General features: G+C 33.6%; 1 protein-coding gene, 1 long non-coding RNA gene and 1 pseudogene across 2 annotated transcripts; 2 read left to right on the forward strand and 1 right to left on the reverse strand.

Moving 5' to 3' along the window:
- The first annotated feature begins 6,202 nt into the window (after window positions 1–6,202).
- On the forward strand, window positions 6,203–9,216 carry LOC125197877 (annotated as a pseudogene).
- Window positions 9,217–11,315: 2,099 nt separating this feature from the next.
- LOC125197880 (rac-like GTP-binding protein 5) lies at window positions 11,316–14,331 on the forward strand. Its single transcript, XM_048096398.1, is given in 9 exon segments — window positions 11,316–11,464; window positions 11,570–11,717; window positions 12,392–12,479; window positions 12,569–12,678; window positions 12,778–12,841; window positions 13,811–13,875; window positions 13,943–14,008; window positions 14,082–14,134; window positions 14,136–14,331. Coding segments are annotated over 8 exon segments (591 nt in total). The 5' UTR covers window positions 11,316–11,464; window positions 11,570–11,618; the 3' UTR covers window positions 14,182–14,331.
- A 4,169-nt stretch (window positions 14,332–18,500) lies between these two features.
- On the reverse strand, window positions 18,501–20,117 carry LOC125197873. Its single transcript, XR_007172266.1, has 2 exons — window positions 19,924–20,117; window positions 18,501–18,651 (listed from the first exon to the last, which is right to left on the reverse strand). It is a non-coding gene; the product is annotated as an uncharacterized LOC125197873 (long non-coding RNA).
- Window positions 20,118–20,941: the final 824 nt, after the last annotated feature.

Here is a 20,941-nt window from a genome sequence, read left to right on the forward strand (position 1 = left end):
CTTCGTCTCGAAAGATTCATTTCTTTCGTACGGGTTTTAAGAAAGGTTAGAAAAGTGTGGAAAGAAAATTAGTGAAATATGGATCTCACTTGTATATATTAGTTTTAAATTGAACAGACTCCTATTCGGACTGGATACAATAAAAAAGCAGGACTCTATTCGCTGGATAAAGGAGTATTAGTACTATCATTTTTATAAAATTAAATGATTATTCGAAACAAAATGTCTCTGCTACAAACGAATGCAATACTTGACAACACATATGATGGACCATAATTACAATTAGACGGTATAACATGATTGATTTTGATCAAATTCTTATGATTCAATATCCATTAATAAATGAGTTTGTATTTTCATTGTAATCCTGTCCGAAAATGAAATTGTATTTTTCATCGTAATCCTACCTGGAAAGAAAGAATAATATAAATGTATATGTAATCTATGGATCCTTATAGGCAAACCATCTCAGTGTAAAATTAGTGATCAAATTATAGTCATTGGATCTAGGTTTTGATGGATAGGATGTGATGATCATCAGAAGATCAATTTACTTCAATCATGTGGCAATTAAGTTGTAACACTGATAGGAACAATGTTCCTACGCGAGACACGTTGTAACACAATTAAGAAACAAAAAGAACCGAGAGCTTGAAGATGAGAAAAAGTGTTTATTACTTTAATTCTCAATTACTCCATCTATGAGGGTTCAATGGTATTTATAGAGACCCAAAAGACTTAGACTCAATCTTAAAGAAAAGGATTAATGAAAAATAAGGAAATAACTCAAAAAGAAAAATAAAAGGATTCCACGCATGTCTATCTCTAATAGCGACGAAGTCCCGATCATTGGGCCGAGAAGCTGCCATCTTTGGTCGATCTTTCTTGGACCATCGGTTCTTGAGTCGGCCTCGTGCCTTCGCTCCTCTTCTCTCCTTCTTTGGACTCTTCTAGCTGCATGGCTCATGCAGCTCGTTTTTCGTCGTCGAGCGGACCTCTATGGTGAGGGTCGTATCAAACACATTATCAAACAAATTCATCCGTAAAATCGGGAGCGAAATCGTGGGTTAACTACTTCATTATTTAGTAAAAACAATTCATCACTATCACTTGAGGTTTAACATAGTTAACTTCTTCTTATCATTTATGCAATTCAATAAAGGGGCAAAATTATTTCATCATTAATGCTTATTTGGTTCATTATTTAGTAAATACGATTCATCACTTATCGCTTGACATCACTACACGTTCATTGTTTAGTAAATATAGTTCATCATAACATCATCTTATCACATCCGTCAAAAACAAGGTCCAATCGTTCTAACTATGGACTCTTAGTTTGTCTTGTAAATTAGTTTGACATTGATCACAACTCTTATTTTTATGGCATAAATTTAAAATTAAAATTTGTTTCTGACCTTAAAATGTATGATTGGCTTTAGCATTCTTATATTACCTCAAATTCATATTATAGCTATTTAGGTGTACTTTTTTGTTATATTTATTTATATTTTCACATTTCAATTATTATTATGTCCATACATTTATATTTTTTTAATTAAATATTATCAGTATTAAAATATACAAATCACAATTTAGAGTAGTATATTAAGTCTTTGCATAGCCATTGTGTTACAATAGTTTTCATAAAAAATTAATTTTTTTGGTTCAATTGGTTTTTTAAAAAATTGAACCAAAATCAATGCTCTAACCTAGCAATGAAATTGAAAATTTTACATATCCAAAATAACAAGAGATTAATTTTTATTTAAATAAATTGAAATTGGTTTGACACTAAAATAATGTATCGTCTCGATAGTAAGTAATATATGATTATTATTTTTTTACTTTGAAGCTTGATTGACTTGACTTATTTATTAGAGTAGTGTTAAATGCATTTATACTGCCATAAAAATATAATATTAATAAAAGATATTATATTTAATGCCTTTTCGTTGAAAACAATACTTCTAAAAAGTATCAATTTTATTTGCAAAACCTGCACCTTTTAGTTATGAAATATAAATATGAAGAGACTATCATTTATTCAATTGGTTCATTTTTTATTGATGAAATTTATATAAACAAAAATCAACATTTATTAAGGTTAATGATAATTAATTTAATTCTTTCTTATATATATAATACTAGGATAGCGATAATACTTTTATGTTTCATATTTACTTAAAATACTCAAAAATGTTTGTATACGATTTATTTATATTAATAATCATGGGTTAATATTATAAATTATCGTTAAACTACAGAGTGTATCAAATTAGTTCCTAAATAAATTTTATTTCAAAGGGAGTAGTACAAAAACTTTATATTTCATTTCATTTAATGTTTTTATTTAAATTTCTTAATTATTATTTTAAATGGAAATTAAATTTAGCATAATCTCTTCTATTTAAATTAAATTTTGAATTTTATAAATTTGAATCTAGTATAATATTCATTTGCAATTGCAATTTATTGAAAACTATACAATTACAATAACTTCATGATAAAAAAATGACTAAAGGCAAGTAACAACTACCCTCATCCAAGTATGCCAAGAACAAAGTAGTAATTCAAAATACGTAAAAAATTTCTTAAAGAAATTTCATTGGGTATTATGCGTTTAATTATTTTGAATAAAGAATGGTGTGGTAGTTAAATATAGTTTTCAATTTCATTTAAATTGAAAAAAATTTTAACATATTCTAATCTATATTAATACAATAATATTAATTACTATTATTATTAGATTATATCACAATTTATAATTGGAAAGTATATTAATATAATAAACATTATGTATAATGTTTCATTTAGTATATTATAGGTGATAAATTAATATACTAATGCAATAATATGGGAAGGATTAGTTTTTAAGAGAGTAGAGACTCAAGTTGAACCGGAAATTTCATGTGATTTTAAAAAAAAAATTATTCTATTTTAAGATTTTATTATTTTAAAAATAAAATTCAAATCGTAACCTGATATAATGTGTTTAATGGAGTATAAAAAACAAAAGAAATTATAAACACAACTATAAAACAAAATAGTATATTGATATATGAAATTATATTATAATAACTATATTTTTAGTATAATTAATCGCTTTCACAACTTAGTTGATAGTGATTCAACTAGTATATAGGAAACATTTTTAAAGGAAAAACTTAATCTTAAATTAAAAAAGTGTAAAATAAATTCTTGAAAACAGAAAATTAAAGAATGAATGAATCTAATAAAAGAAATACGTATGAAAGTGTAAAATTTGGATTAGAGAAATGAAACAACAAAAAAAACAATTTGAATTAAATAGAAGGGTAATAATGTAAATTGCTTGAGCAATAAATGATTTATTTGAAACATTAATAGTCATACCATCTAAATTTACTAAAATGTCATTTTATGGCACATACCATAATAGCATTACCCTATTTATTATGCGTTAAAAGAAAACATCTTTTTGTACCCGACTCTTCTTAGAAAGCGGGTTTCTATTAGTTTGATGTTTGATTAAAATTACCAAAATTTAGGATATTTTTAAAAACCGAAATAGTTTGGAATTAAAAATGATGGTTATCAATAAAAATTCGGGCCCCTTTTTCATTATATTCAAGGTTTGATTTATATTGGTTCCATCAATAATTTAGTATTTAAGTAGCAAATCATCGGGAAGGAAATATGTATACACTATACATAAAATGCATTCTAAGAGGATCATTGTGCTGCAAGTTAGAAGGTAATGTTATTAAAAGTAACCATCTATAAAATGGCGTTGGAAATGAAGATCATTTTAAATTAAAACAAGGAAGAGGCAAGTTAATATCATCCTAATAAATTTTGAGTTCGTATGGCAAACAATTAATTGAAGAGACAAATTATGTAAGAGGGGAAAATTAATTTTCGATGGTAGTATCTCAATGATTCCACCACTCAATGTCAATGCTACCTTTCAAATCATTGTCAAAATTCATATTTATGAAACAACATGTTTTCAACTCACCAAATTTCTTTATAGTTCGTGCATTCATCATTAACTTTTAACAAATTTTTCTTTGATATATATGATTCGTGAATGTGCATAAGTTAACGGATGAAAAAGGTAAGTTAACGAATGATCCTAGACCAAATTTTGAAATTTTACAAATGAAAATGCTTATCATATGCACACATTTAAAAAGCGTTCTCAAACTCAAAATCAAAAAATAAGAAAGGTTGTCGTTAACCCCAAAGTTTAGCTATATCATTTGATTTTCTCTCCTCAAGCCACAAGAAATACGAGCAACAACTATAAAATAAATAGTATTAACCTCCCAAAACATTATTTCGTTTATTCAAATTTTTTGGTAAACACAAAACATTATTGTTTGCCTATTTCTACAATCCTAGCTCTTCCTCTAAAATTCAGCACTATACATCAACAACCTCTCACCCTAACCAACTCCATATAATGAAAGGAGGAAATGATAATTAACTAAAATGATTTAAAAGAACTTAAATTAATTTAGCTATTCAACAATAAATACAGTTAATCTTATAATTATTTGGAAACTGCATTACGGTTTAAAGCGCAAATTTGGTGGGAACAGCAGTAGACACAGCAGGGGCATATAAGTCATTTCAGATGGTGCTGGGACCAACTTTTATCTCTCTCTTTTTGCTGCGGCAGTGATGAGAGTGCCATTTAAGCAGATTCCGAGCTCAACCATTTCCACACTTCTCAAACATATTTCCGAATTCCTAAATCATCTCTCACTCATTTCTTCACAGCTTCACCACTTCGATCTCCTTCTCCGATTTCCATATTTTTTCACTTCTCTCTCCAATCGCAAATGCTTGAATTTTCACTTGTTCAATAAATTTTCCGCTACTTTTCACATTACAGGTTTAGTTTTTGCGCTCTGAATATTTTATGTTGTGCTTTTCACTAGAAGAAAACACCTATGAGCTTAGGCATTTGTATCTACATGTTTGCGTAGAGAAACTAGGGTTTTCTGCATTTACAGTTTGATCTTAAAAATTTCTTCTCCGCGTCCAAAATCGGCTTCTGGAATTCAGCGTCAATCGGTCTTTTGTGATAAACATCGCTTTTCTCCGTTTAATTTTGGTCTCTTTCTTTTTTCTTTTCAACTTTTGAGTTTTTTTTTAAATGTTCATCTTCATTCGAAAAAATCACCTTCTTGAGAATCAAAAAATAACTAGCCAGTCATCATTTGAAAAACATGTTGGTTGATTCAATATCGTGAGTAGAAAAAAACATATCTTCTGTTTCAGATTTTCCAGACTTCGCAGCTTTATTGTTTTCTTTCTCTCTCTGCTGTATGTATACGTGCTGCATGGAGTGTTGTACCGTTCAATTTTCATAGGGAAAATAATTAATTTTCCCCGTATTGTCTGCTGCGATTTCTATAAGAGCATTTGCACCTTTCTGAGCTTAACCGCACCACTAATGAGTTACTACTAATGGAAATTTTGTTCCCAACCATGTTTCCTCATTTTCCAAAAAACCTAAATCGCTAACCCCAGTTTTAATTTGTATCACTCTCTTGATTATTCTTCTGCACCAACAACTTAAGATTACATTATATTTTCATCAGATTTTAATTTCTTGATCAACGTGTTTTTGTGCTGAATGTTGACAGACGATGGTGATAGAGACCTACTACAGGAAACGCTCAAAGAAAGCCCATCAGCCCTGCATGGTTCCCTTTTCTCTCTCTATATAGCTTTCGTCTGTTATTTGTGTCCCACATTATATCTCACGCGCTGCCAAAATAGTAATCTTTTCAGCTCAAGGCTCTGAGAATCATACATTTTGTTTTGCTTGGAATAACCGTGTGCATGGCGGTGTATTGTCACTATTACTAAGATACATACCCAAAATAAAAAATGCCAAATCTTTTTCTTTCATTATTATGCTTGCTTAACACATGAGTGTAATATAGATAACCATTTTTTTAATCAAATACACGTGGATTTGAACTTTGCAAAATGAATTTAAATCCCAATTTTAAAGAGACCCAGTTTTTTAATTGAAATCTTGAGTGATTGAGTCTGTCTTGCATGGGCTGCAAAAACATGTGTATGGTTAACTTTAGTAGAAACACTCTTTATTGATGCTATGTTTAATCAAAATAGGGAGTTCACTGCCAAAAATTACAAAAGGACTGAACATTAATTACGATGCAGGAAATGGACCAAAAAGATGCTGTGCAAGGAGGTTGTTGCGGCAGAGCCGCGCTGTACTCTTCTGCTTGAAGGTAGCTTTCAGTATATACGTGTTTCTATTTTACCTTTCTTACCTTTTCAGCTAAAATAATCGTTGAGGATTAACAAACATAAATCTTTATATGTGCAGATAGCCAGTTCTTGATTGGGGTGGTGGAATAAATCCCCGATAGAAAACTATATGAAGGAGGGTTATCTTTACGAGATTGATCACCTCAGTTACCTCCACGAACCCCAGCTCACCTCCGCTCCATCCGAGTTGCTATGGCAAGAAATATGATTTCACCAATAAATTATATTCACCAAAAAGCAACTAATTAGTACTCCATATATTTATTGTTACTATATGTTATTTAATGTTAATGAGTAATGTTTTGGAACTTAAGGTTGCGAGAAGACGGAGGTGAATGTGGCAGTGAGGTATCCAAGCATGGAGTCGCTAAAAGCATTCTTCAACTACAGCTTGAGGAGTCTCATCCTTCTTTGGATGAGAAGTTTGTGATGGGGTCAGCGCTGGCGGCGAGAGTGCTTGTTCGGATAGTTCCGGCTGAGTCTTCATGGAGCAGAAGAGTTGGATTGCTTTCTGGCTGATTGCACAAAGGAAAGGAAGTAGCTGTCTATCTGAGGCTCTTAAGGGGGAGTGGGATGGTGACATGGGGGATAAGAAGGCAAGTTAAGTATTTGGGTAGGCATAAGGAGAGTGGATGATAATAATGATGTTTATTTGCTCAGAACTCATCTTCGAGTTTTGTCACTGGAGTTGAGGAATCTCAGATGGGATTATTAGCTACTGGTGATGATGAGGATTAGGAGGATGGCCAGAGACATGAAGATGTGACCGTGGAGAGCGAGGGGAAGAATGGAAAATTGTGATGATCAGGAAAATGCAGAGGAAGAAGAGGAAGAGGAAGAAGAAGAGGAAGAAGAAGATGAAGAAGAAGAAGAAAAAGAGGAAGAAGAAGAGGAAGAAGAGGAAGAGAGAGGAGGAGAGGAGGAGAAGATCAAGGTTGAGGAGATTAATGAGAACGTGAATAGAAAGAGGTACTCTTTTAGGAATTTGAGTATTAGGAAAACGAAGAAACCAAGGCTTGAGATCAGAAAGCAAAAGCCAAATCAGACGCAGAAGAAGAATCAGATCAAGAAAATCAAGGGTAGTAAGAAATCAAGGGGATCACTCGTTCACAGAGATCCAAAAGATCGTTGGTCTACTCAAAGGTATACGGAATTGGGAGGCATATTCTATTTACATTGTCTGGCTGTTTCTACATCATTAATTTTGCTAGTTTTATTGATCAAAGCAAGAAAATTTGAAGGTACAAGCTTGCTGAGCAAAACCTTTGGAGGTGATGAAATCAAAGGGAGCAACAGCTGAGAAACCGATCTTGAGGCCTCAACTGAGAGCAGAAGCAAGAAAGAGGATAGGCGATACAGGACTACTTGACCATCTCTTAAAGCATATGGCTGGAAAGCTTGCTCCAGGAGGGCAGGAGAGGTTCAGGGGGGCGGCATAACCTGACGGAGCAATGGAGTATTGGTTGGAATGCGCTAATCTTGTTAAAATCAGGAAGGATGCTGGAGTGACTGCCCCTTTATTGGGTGCCACCACCTGGTTGGAAACTTGGCGATTCCCCAACTCAGGACCCTATATGTGCTAGAGAGTTGAAGCTGCTTAGGGGTGATGTTTCAAAATTAAAAGGTGGAAAATGTTACATTATTGTTTAATGGTGCACATAATCTTAGTATTACTTTTAATAATATTTGCTTTCTTGAACAGAAGTTTGGAACTGATGGCAACAAAGATGCAGTTGGAGGAGGAAGTTGGAAAGTTGAGAAGGTGTCGATATACTTATCCTATACTATAGTAAAAAGAGTAATGCGATTTTGTTTTAAATCACTAATTTTAATTAACATGATTGTAGGGAGATTGGTGAAATTCATTACAAGAAAAAGCAACAAGGTCAAGCATTCACTGAAGAATCAAACAAGTATGACATAAGAAAAAAGCTGGATCAGCTTACTGCTTCTTTTGAATCCTTAAAACGTGATTTTAGCAGCGTGCACCTTTCAGAGGTATAGTTAATGTATACTGTTCAGCTTCAGTTAGTTGATCATCAAGTTCTATACCTTGAATTAAACATTCTCTGGTGTTTTGGTTTTTAGGAAAAGTACAAGGAACAATTGATGACCATCTCTGATTTTGTGAAAGACATTGAGGTATGTATTAAATAAGGGCAAATTAATGCCTTGAGACATCATCTAAAATTTAAGACAGTGAGTTAATGTCAGTTGCAAAACAATTTATAGCTACAGATCAAAAGAAATTACTTCTTCTTAGACTTAGAGATAGACATGTTCCTCATATTCTTAAGTTAATTATGCCATTTGTTATGTATGGAAATCTTGACACAGGGAAAATTTGAGAAGCTAGCTCCAAATGTGACAGAAACAGCAAAAACAGGGTCTTCATTAATGATAATGGGAATGGGAGAGAAAAAAGCACTGAGAGCCAAGAAGAGCAAGTACAGGATGATTTAAGTGCAGGTGGTGAGGGAAAAAATTACAGTTAGAGGAAAAAACAGCAAAGATAGAAAGGCTGAAGAGTGGTTTCAGAATCTGCAAGCCACAGGGCACTTTCCTGTGGCCAAACAACAACAACAGCAGCAGTTCTGTGAAGGTCCAAGTTGAGGTTCCCACCCTCCTTCAGTTTCCTCCTCCACCATGCCACCTCAGCTTCCCTACCTCTATCAGCCACCACCACCACCACCACCACCATCACCATCCATAGTCAAACCCTTGGCTGAAAACGGCAGTAAAGTCAATCTGAGTCATGCCGTGCCACCGGTAAGCAGTCATGTTAATTTTGAGCTATGCAAGAATTCTGATCTTGAAATGTTATTTTTTATTCCTCTACAGTACAAGGTTTCTGCAAATAGGCCGGCGTTGGAGAGTGGTGGTGGTTATACAGAGACGGAACGAGCTGCTCTGAGGTAGGAAGCTGGTTGGCACTGTCTATTTCTCTCAAGTCTGATTCCAGCCATGGTTGAATTGATAAATATGCTACATATATATTCTGCTAGCTTTCTTTCTTTCACAGTATAAAACAATATGGTATGATGCCATTTGGCCTTCATATCAGTCACTTGAGTCTTTAGATATTGGAGATGAGTAAACGTTGCATGCTATATTTTTCAAGGATTCTTATGATACTCATCATTTATCATACGCACTATTTCGTCTCTTATATTAACATGGTTTGATAAGACACATGTCTTCAAAAGTATGTTTATATATTTAAATCTATGATACGACTCGTGAGTTACTTGAATAATACGTTAAGTTTTAAAGGTCAATAGTATCAAGTTTATTATGTTATATCCTCGAATAAAAATTTAATTATAAGTTGATATCATTGAATAAACTCTGAAACAATAGTATTGTTTAGTTGGTATCTTGGTATAAGTTTAATTGACGATGCAAAACTTATTTTTATTGTTCTTGATACTTTGATTGTTGGGCACATGTTCTAAATTCCTAGTTGTGCTTTGGGCTTTCTACGTTCAAGAGCTATGTTGAACATTTTAAGTTCCTATATTGAGCTTGCATGAGGCATTCTATGATGTTGTACATGATGATGACCGGAGAGGGTGAGAAATTTACTTTGAGGAGGGAAAGATGTTGATGGGTAAGGAATTTAATCTCCTAGCTATGCAAGAGTGTTCTTTAATAGAGTTCAACAACGCCGAACAGAGTGAAGAAGACAAGCAGGCCGAAGAAGACGGGGCACAACCAGTGCCGAATTAGGTTACAACGCCATGAAGTTCAGAACGCTAGGTGGCCCAAGAGGTTTGCGGAATACACCTCCAAATAACAGTGACCCAATATACCTTTTGTTTAGTTAGATTATTAGTATTTTTTTTCCTTATTTTTTGAACAATATGTTTGATGGAATGGACTTAAAAAGAAAAGTGTTTTATTTTTATGACGTAGGAATAAGATGTTATGTCCTAAAAAAAAAAATAGATATATATGATGGATAAAAATAACAAGATCACATTTTTTTGTGAAAAGAGTATTAAACTATTAACCGATGAAACCCAATGACAATTCATTATAGTACAAGCGAATGTGTGTGGTACATATGATTTGAGCTAAGATTTTGAAATTATCTAAAAGTTTATGCAATATGGCTGAGTAATCTACCATGTGGTCCATAAGCTTAGGCTGTCTAAAAAGGCAGCCATTGGAATCTCATTAAACTCCTAAAAATACAAATTGGGATTACCATAAATTGGAAAGATAGAAGTGGGTAAGAGGTTTGTAACCCAATGCACATGGCTATTTGGATTTAAGCTTCATCCCATGTGCTCACTTCTTCAATGACGATTAATATATTTCGTACTAAACTTTTGTCCTCTACTTAATTATTTTTGTTTAGGCAACCCTCTACCAAGTACCAACTATGATTTCCACCCAACTTCTATTTGCAATTTATTGAATTTAAGATTCCATGATTGAAACTCTAAATTACAGTTTTTTTTTAATCATAATTCTAAAATTAAGATAAGAGCCAAATTTATATTAACTTGGCCTTATTATATCACAATTCACAAGCAAGGCAATAGTATCTTTTTTCTAAGAAAATAAATTACCAGTTCTCCATTTCTCTTGATTTGGGCCCTTCAGACTACTTAATTTATTTTTATTAAAAGTGTCTTACCAACTAAGTTAATGCTCATTGAAATAATAATAAGAACAAAGACATTTGCAATCTTCGGGTTTCTCTTCAATGTAACCCATGACCATTGAACGTTATGTTATCCACCTAATTTCACTTTTTTTAAAATTTATTTAAAACTTTCAACTAAATTAATTTATCAATAAATAAAAATAATAAATTAAAAAGGAAAGTAAAATAATTGAAAAATACTGTATTTAAAATTAAAATAAATTAAAATAAGAATTAAAATGAAAAATTTATTACTACTAAGAGAAAAAATGTGTTTGTAAAAAATGAAATTACTAACAAAGTGATGTGCATTCAAAGTAAATTTAGCAAGCAACCATTGAAACGTCGCCGAAAAAGAAAAAAGGAATTTGAAGGGGAGAGGTGCTCCACCTCAAACCCCACCACCCCAATCCCAATCTATGAAAATGATTTATGTGAGATTGAAAAAGCTGTCATAAAGTCCTTTCTTTTCTTTGCCAGGCATTGCATTTCTGTCTACCTGCTTCCTTCAAGGTGAATTCTTTTGCTTCTGTTTTACTCTTTGCTCTCAGATTCCTTTTCAATTTTTGATGGGTTTGCATCATTTTGAGTAAAGATTTGTCTTTTTTGAACTTGAAGTAGCAAACAAGGAAGAATTGACCATCCCCTGGAAAAAAATTAGTTAGAAATGAGTGCAACCAGATTCATCAAGTGTGTGACTGTGGGTGATGGTGCTGTTGGAAAAACTTGCATGTTGATTTCTTACACCAGCAACACATTTCCTACGGTTAGTTCCATTTTTATCTTCTCTTTTAAATTAATCACCAATTTCTTTGTTTGCTAATCCTAATTCTTGATTTCTCTTTACATTCCCATTTGCAGTTTGTAATTGTTTCTTAGTAGTGCTCTTTTGATGATTATTTGTATTCTTGCCTTTAACTAAACGAGGAATTTAACCATTTGTATTGTGGAATTTATTATGCAGTAGGTAGATTATGTATCCATGTCCAATCAAAGAATTGAATGCATTTTGTTACTCATGTACTAGTTTATATGGATTGTTTTTTAGATGAATTGAATGAGGCTTGCTTCAGAGTCTTTTTCTAATTGGAAAGTGAAGGTTCATTCCAATAGACACACAAATATGGGGGAAAAAGAAATAAAAAGGTTATGACTTGAGGTTTCAGCTGACCCGAGGGCCGAGAGAGAATGTAATCACCGATTAAATTAAAAGTTATGTTACATTGAGAGTTGTATGTGTGTTTGATTAAAAAGTTGAATTAGGTTGGATTGGACAAGGGTCACCGATTAAAGTCTGCTGCGGTGTTGCTTTACTAATTTTGAGTTATGTAGCACGTTCCGTTTTGCTAATGCTTAATGGGCGTTGTAATGCTGATTAGAGAATTACTACATCCAACGTAGACCTTCGAACCCTCATCCTTATTCCGCCTTGCAATGCAGGATTATGTTCCGACTGTTTTTGATAACTTCAGTGCTAATGTAGTTGTCGATGGTAATACTGTAAACCTGGGACTCTGGGATACTGCAGGTAATTCCTTTCAAATATGTATATCTAATCAGTCTGTACATTTTCCTAGATTTTAGCGTTTTTTTAGCTTCGTCTTACATTATGTTCAGGCCAGGAAGATTATAATAGATTAAGACCCTTGAGTTATCGTGGAGCTGATGTTTTCCTCCTAGCCTTTTCTCTCATTAGCAAGGCTAGCTACGAAAATATTGCAAAGAAGGTCGGGAATTGTGGAGACTATTCTAGCTGTAATTACGTTCGCTTTGTGTACCAAGTAGTCTGATGCCATGTTTTTTCTCTTTCCTTTTCGTTTTGTTAGTGGATTCCTGAGTTGAGGCATTACGCGCCAGGTGTTCCAATTATTCTTGTTGGAACGAAGCTTGGTGAGATAGTGATTTATTTCTTGTTATTACTCTATCAATTAGTCCTGCCAGTTACAAACATGTCCTTGTAGGTATCACTTTCATATACCATCAATTAGTATCTAAAGTTTTTAATTATTTAGGATCTTAAGTGATAACTGTGCCACTATATGTTTATGTTTCCTTTATTATTTCTTAGTTAAGTTAAGATGTGTATATTATTGTATAACAAAAAGAAATATTGCACTCACAGTTGACAAAAATATAAAAAGATACTCAACTTTAAAGATCCCATGATTTTGCTCATTTTTCTTATCCCTTTTGCATATCTCAACATTTGAATGTAAAATGTAGCATCACAGCTTATATGATTAACTTGTTATATTTTGCTCTATCCTTGTAATAGATTTACTAATACTACTAGCTTTACGCAATATTTAATTTTAGAATACCAATATTTTTGTAGTATGTGGTTTAAGGGCTGACAGATATAGTTTCGTATGACAAATTGACAATAGCTTTATGAAGGTATAAACATTTGAATGATTTATGAGATAGAGAGTCAAACTTCCATTTGTTTTGGAATACAAATAATCATATTATAAGTGATTAAATTTAAGTGTCACACTTGGTTTGTATGTTTTGATGCTTATTCTTTAAGGTAGCAACAGAGTATATTTGTACAAAATGTACTAATGCCAGTGGTTTCCAACAGATTATATTTGTAATAGTAGAACAACACACATGCTTGGTTTTTGTCAATTACTTCCTCACGATTGAAATGAGAGCACGGACTTGGATGTTGAAAAGAGTGTATCAGTAGAGCATGCAATGAACACATTCTTATTATTCATTCTTATTACTCAATCTGTATTTTTCCTCCTATAAATTGTTTTGGTGATTCTTAGATTTATTGAATTATGATTAAGCGTACAGAAGGAATGTGTTTGTTTGAAATGATCAAAATATCGTTTTTCAATGGTAGTACAGATCTTAGAGATGATAAACAGTTCTTCATCGATCATCCTGGAGCAGTTCCGATAACTACAGCTCAGGTAACAAAGATATTACCAGCATACGATCATTCCTCCCGTTTCATGCCTCTCATTGTCTTCCATGTAGGGGGAAGAACTCAAGAAGCTAATTGGAGCTCCTGCGTACATTGAGTGCAGCTCGAAAACACAACAGGTGGTTTCAATTTGGATTGTGGTGTGGTGAAACCTTTTTTTATTTTTCTCATTATAGCATGGTTTGAATGCAGAATGTGAAGGGTGTGTTTGATGCAGCCATTAAAATAGTATTGCAGCCACCTAAACAAAAAGAAGAAAAAGAAGGGTCACAAAGGCTGTTCCATTTTGTAATATATTGCAGCCTATCTCATTTAACGCTTCGTGTCTGTAATCTGGTGTTTAGTTTATGCAACGCTTCGTCTGTAATTTGACAAGTTTCTAATGTGTCTCATCTGTAGAAATCCTTTCCAAATCCGTTATAAGCCCTTCTATTTTTCATAATGCTTCGGATGATTACCATCGCCATGACTTTATTTTGTTCCCACATCAAGATGGCCCATCACACGAGGATAGTTAGAATCGTGACGATATCATCCATTTGCTGCCCCTTTTGGGAACACATCTTCAGTGGCACCTCTTTGGCCACACCTTCAGATAGCCTCGTAGTGTAGGCTGTCCCAATCAACGTTTACAACACCAAATTGATAAGCATACAAGGCAACACCAAATTGATAAGCATACAAGGCAGGGAGCCCATACTTAATCAAAAGTAATGGTCAGAGGTATAAGGGTGACTCTCACTAATATTCCACACATCCATGTAGAACCGATGTGGGATTCATATTAATTTCACATTATATTTAAGGTCATAATAAATCAATCCAACATTGTCAAAAGTGCGCTTCAGGCGCACAAGATTCGCCTGCAACCACCTGATACACCCAAAGATGGTTGGGGCGAGCGATGTGTGGGGAGTGTCGGTGGAGCGTAAGTGGCTGCCCTAAGAAAGTTTCTTCCCTACGACTTTTTTTTCAGGTTATTAAATTAAAAGGCTTTTGATATTTAATGCCATTTAAACCTCCAATTATTGTGTTCTAATATTCTCAAAAGAAAGCAATTAATGTGTCTCCTATTTATGCATTATGAAATGTCTATATTTACACTTGTATTATTGTGTATTGTTTATATATTATCTTTTGCCTTGTTTTATTTTCATCTCGTTGCCCTTTTATTCTATCGTATTCTCTCTTTACTTATCTCACTTAAAACAATTTTCTTAAATACCATACGAAAGAAACGCTTTACTACAGGGGCGGATGAAGTATTAAATTAAGTACTAAAAATTATACTTCCCAATCCGTCATTAGTAGTCCTGGTTTGCCATTTTAGTTCGTCGAGAGACCTCACATTCCACTAACTCATTTCACTTACATTTTATTATAAAATTAATAGCATATAAAAATGGGTCTCACATTCCACTATCTTTTTCTACCCACTTTCCATTATATTTTTTAAAACTCGTGCCGAACTTAAATAGGACTCAATGGCGAACGAAAAGAGTAGTATTAAAAACGAAAGAAAATGTGATGCGGCCACCGAATATGCTTCAATAGGGCCACAAAATAAGCTATCCAGTCCGACTTTCAATCGTGGATACGCCTAATTCAACGTCCGCCCTAGACAAAAAGATGCAATAAGGCCATAAATTGCTACACACTGAAAGCCGTAATTTGCAGCCTTATTGTAGATGACCTAATACGTACAAAGTAAGTATTTTCTTTATTTATAGGAAATAGTTTTAATTTTGACCTTATAAAATTCTAAGAATCATCTTTCAATTTACATTTGTCTTACTTTCCGTGTCTTATTAAAAGTGACTTTTTTATTTTTAGGTTGTCCCATTAGAGTCATCTTCATCTATTTACAACAAATTCAAACTTAATTTCATGTATATGTCACACTAAAAAGTAATTTTACTTCAACCAAATACACCAAACTCAAATTAAGGTCATCTTCAATCATATATCAAATCTCACTTTGATATAGAAAACTTCTCAATCATATTTAAACTCAAACTCATTTTTGTCATTTTTCCTATGGAATAACATCATATATGGGTCCCCGCCAAAAATTGTGAAACATACTCAAAAATGGTGTAAAATTTGAGTTTAGTATAAATAATTAGAGTAAAATTACTTTTTGATGTGATATATACTCGAAAATGAGTTTTGAGTTTGGTGTAAATGGTTGGAGATGATCTTTACATCATCTCTACTTTTTCTCTCTCAGCATAACTAACCAAACGACACTATATAAAATTCTATGCGAAAAACAAATATTTCACATAACATGGGATTATATTTTAGCCATTTATATTAGTAAATGTATCGTCTTCCTTTTGAATGAAACCAAATCAGCTTTAGCTTGTACAATAAATGTCGGAAGAAATTCATAAAAACAAATATTGGAACCATTGTGTCAAAAATGGACCATACGATCCGATTGTGGACCGGGTTAACTGATGACGGATTCAATAAAATTCTTATGATTTTTTCAAAATAAAAAAATGAATTTAAATCCAAAACCTGTATTATTTTGAACTTTAATTAATACTTCCTCTGTACTTCATCTGTCCTTCATTTAAAGTTAATTATTTGCATTTTTTGATCGCCTATAATTTATTAACTATTTACTTTATTCAATTTTTAAGATACGGATTCACATTCCAACAACTTTTTACACTCACAATCCTACTAATACATTAAATGTGTCTCATATAATATTCCACGTAAAGTCTCTTTTTGGTATTTAACATATGGTGATTTTACGATTTTATCCGATAACATTATCTTTTCAATTATTTGCTCTCACAATAGAAACGGTCGGATTTGGTCCTTTTTGGATGGCCCCGTTAAAAATTAACGGTCAACTGCAATTTAAACTATTTTGACTAAATTAGAGACTTAAATTAGAATATTTAATATTTTTCTTTTTTTAAAAACAAATCCAGACTCTCTCTCTCAGGACTCTCTTCTATCCTTCTCTCAACACCCTCTTCTTCCCCTTCCACTCCACCACCCGCCCCCACCTTTGCCGTCGCTCCTGGCTTGTCTTCGGTGAAAGAGGAGAACTTGCACTTAAGGGTGGAATTGCAGTGGTTTTTTATGGCGTTGTCGGTGCGGCCATAGAGGAGGAGGCAATGGTGGCCCGTTTGTTGACGAAGCGGGCGTGTGCGTGAATGGTGGTGTCTTCCTCGTCGGGGTGAAGGCGTGATGCTTGACCTGAGGGAAGAGCTGGTTGCACCAGCGGAGGCGGCAGCTCTTACCGGAGGGGCGAGTGAATGAGGGATTTAGGAATGCGGCGATGGCAATAAGTCGCGTCGGAATCACCAGAGTTATTTATTTGAATCGATTGGATTGCTTTATTTGTTGTTTTTTGCTACAAGGGAATTTGAAGGAGAACAACGAAGAAACCTAATCTGCAACCCAAAAATTAAGTTATAATTTAATTGTTAATAAAATATCCCTACTCCCCAAAAGATGCAACACTTTGAGACGTCAATTTTAGGAGTTTTTGCTTTGTGTTAAAATGAAAGTAAAAATATAATTTTAATTTAACAATGACGGAAACAATTTAGGACTGAAAAATAAGATAAAATTAAATATTTTTATATACAATTATAATTCTCATGCAAATTGCAAGCGATACATTCTCATTTCTTAGCCTCCAACTTGCCCGAAGAGAAACCAATACAAAAATCCTCGGGCAAAAACAATGAATACAATTTGGTCTATCCGTGTTATAAAATTCAAAAAGGAACCGTGTACGGCAATGCAAACATGTCCACCTCCGGTAAGTATTGTGCAGGGCCACAATGACAACGTGTTCGAGCAGGGTATGCTGTCATCTCTGAGCACCCGCTTCTTTCAGGCATTTCCAATTTACTTTGCCCCCAAAGAGCCAATCTTCATCTTCGTTATCAACACAAACATCTTGCAGAATTTGGGGTGGAACCCAATTCTCAATCAGATTTTGGTAACTAAGCCTCTTTCTGCATTGCTGTCAAAACTATATCTGCTAATGGCAAAGCTTTAATTTCCAAGGGAGGAGCATTCTTGATCTGCTTAGAGGTAGCAGGCAACACTTTAGTTTCAGAGGGAGAAGCAGTCTTGTTCTGGTTAGAGGCAACATGAATCCGCTTCTCCACCACTCTTTAGAACAAGACATTGGCTGGTTGACCCTGATGTGGAACAAAAGCCTGCACTTCTCTGTCTCTGAGAAACATCATTATCGATTTGGCAAGGAGTATGAATTCTACTTGATGTAGAACATGGTTTGTGCTCATTGCCTGATGGAGCATCAGATTGGGTTTGCTTCTTTGAAGTTAGCCGTATCCGGATAATTTTTCCTGATTAAAAAAACAAGTGCATATGAACACACATTAATTAATGAAATATAGTTTTAGAAATTCCACAACATCTGAAATATCGTTACCATGACTGGGCTAACATCAACAGGGAAGGCTGTCTCTTCCTCTTGTTGCTATTCTCGGTGCTGTCAGAGGAAGAGCTCGGGCCAGGCAAGAAAACAGGCTTTGCATGCTCCTCCGTGAGGCCACTCCGTTCCAATTGTTCAATCTCAGTTTTGTTTCCCTTTTGTGAGAAGTCACCTGGCCATCACTCCAGAATTTTTCACCAAAATGACTACAGACAATATCAGTGTTGCCAAGATTCTTCAGACTACTCTTGTCTTTCTTTCTCTCTTTTTATCCCTTTTCTTCTCCTTCCTCTGTTCCTCAGCTTGGACCTTTGGCTTTTGGAGCTTTAGAGCACCAAGATCAAAAAATTTAGAAATTGATTACAGGGAAGAGCTTATGCACATGGCCTAGAATATGGCTACAGACCTCAGCATAATTACACTTCTTATGCAATCAGTACAAACAAAACACTTAGAGATGATCAAGCATCTCAAGTTACACTTAGCAAATCTAACATTTGACTGCTACATTCCAAATCTCTCGAGTCAATACAATTAAGATTCAAACACAATTTCTTCAAACAAAAGAGGAATTACACAATCACAATGTTTGAAATAAGTACAAACCAGATGTTAAGCAAACAAGCAAAATGGAAGAAAATTTTCAAAGGTTAAAGAAATAAATATTACTCAGAAGAAAGAGCTAAACTGAAGCTTGTAATTTAGTTGAGACTTCAGAAGATAAAGACTAAAAAGGTCCATAAAACCATACCTAGCGGATTTATAATATCAAAGACATATATCCCGCTACAATTGACTGAACACCCAGCCTAAAAAAAATGTTAATTGAATGTGAAAGAGAATCATGTGGCCTCTGATTCTCATTGGATACATACAATATACTACGTCCAAATCAAGTAACACAACTATGGAGAAGATTACAGGTTTAAACTTCTTGTTTGATCAAGTTAGTAGACTCACTAACATCCCCACAACACTAAATCAAGCTTGGATGAATAAAAAAGTACTTTTGCACAAGAAAAAAACATCACTAACATCAGAAAGCTTTCCCAAAAGAATCTCTAAATATCTCCACTCAAGACCGAAAATATCCTACAACTGTGTTGGTGCAGGCCTCTGATATTTATGTTAACACAAATTTCTCAATCACCAAACAAGATATTTATGCATACTACCCCAAAATCTAAGACAAAATAAAAAATGACCTAAAGTTGAGCACACAAATAAAACATACAAGAACCAAAAGTCAGACTCAATCCAACCCTACTTTTCAGAATCTTGAAATCGACAAAGTGCCTCCATACTCAATTTTTAAATAAATTAAATTAAATTTAATATGGGTTATCATTCGAATACAAAAACTATCTCAAATTTTCCAGAAATTCCAACCCATCCTCCACACAAAAATCCAGGTCCACTAATACAAACATTTTTCAAAGATGTATGGTACATGGAAATCAAACACAATCAATTATCGGATTTGTTAAGAAATTCACATGTCCGCTCGGTACCAAAAAACCCACCACAACTCGTTAATCATATCGATGGGTACTCAAGCTCATGAATAAATCAATCAAGGAACTCGGTTCAACCAACCTTAATCGAATCGATCAAGGCATCTTTTCTGGCGCTGCTCAAAGCATAGCCCGGTGGTGGGTACGGAAAGCACCGAGACATTTCGAATCGGAGATTAAATCGAAGATTTAGCCGTAAAACAAATCACAAATCACAAATCCCACTCACGGCAATGAAATACAGGGTAGTTTTAAAGATTTAAGAAGAAATAATTCGAATCTGAGGAAGGAGAGGCGCAGATCTCAGAGTGCCCTAGGGTTAGGTTTCGACTACGACAGAGGAAACGCGGAATGAAAACGATTTAGGCGTAGAAGAGGTCATATATATAGGCCAGGTATGACCGACTTTGACGCGTTCTTTTAATTTTCAATTGGGCCCCTATACGTTTTCTTATTTACACTTTTGCCCCGATTTATTTCTGCTTTGAATATATGAAAAACAATACCGAAATCTAATAGAATCAGATTGATTAAAAAATTGTAATCTTCGACGAGAAAAATTAACTTTCCTATTTATTGATAATAATTGGAAATATTTTATTTGTTTGAGTTAGGGTTATTGATGGAAACAAAAATTATATAGATGGAAGGTTGTGTATGTGGTTATGAGATTAATTAATTTTTTTATTAAAAGCTACTCCTCCATCCCGATAATTCAGGCCACTTTGATCATGCCATGGCTTTAAAAATCAGAATTGAAAGTTTTGAAAAAGTTAGTAATAAGGTCATACCTTTATATATTAGTTTTATAATAAAATATGAGAGGAATGCTATAGTGAATAATAGGTCAACTACTAAAATGTAAAAGTAAGTGAACAAATTATATGGATGACCGAAATGAAAACTTAGACGAATTATCTGAGACGGAGGGAGTAGATGAGTTTGGACTGGATTGATATCGAGAGTAATTAACAATAATGTTATATTATACCGTTATTAAACTTTAACTTATTTTAAAATTAATATTATTATTTAGAGTTTAATTTAATTTTTTAAAAATTTTTTTTAAATTTTCTGTTTTTTTTTTTTTCCCCCCAACC

This window comes from Salvia hispanica, unplaced genomic scaffold (genome assembly GCF_023119035.1).
Source record: "Salvia hispanica cultivar TCC Black 2014 unplaced genomic scaffold, UniMelb_Shisp_WGS_1.0 HiC_scaffold_1046, whole genome shotgun sequence".
Taxonomy (NCBI): domain Eukaryota; kingdom Viridiplantae; phylum Streptophyta; class Magnoliopsida; order Lamiales; family Lamiaceae; genus Salvia; species Salvia hispanica.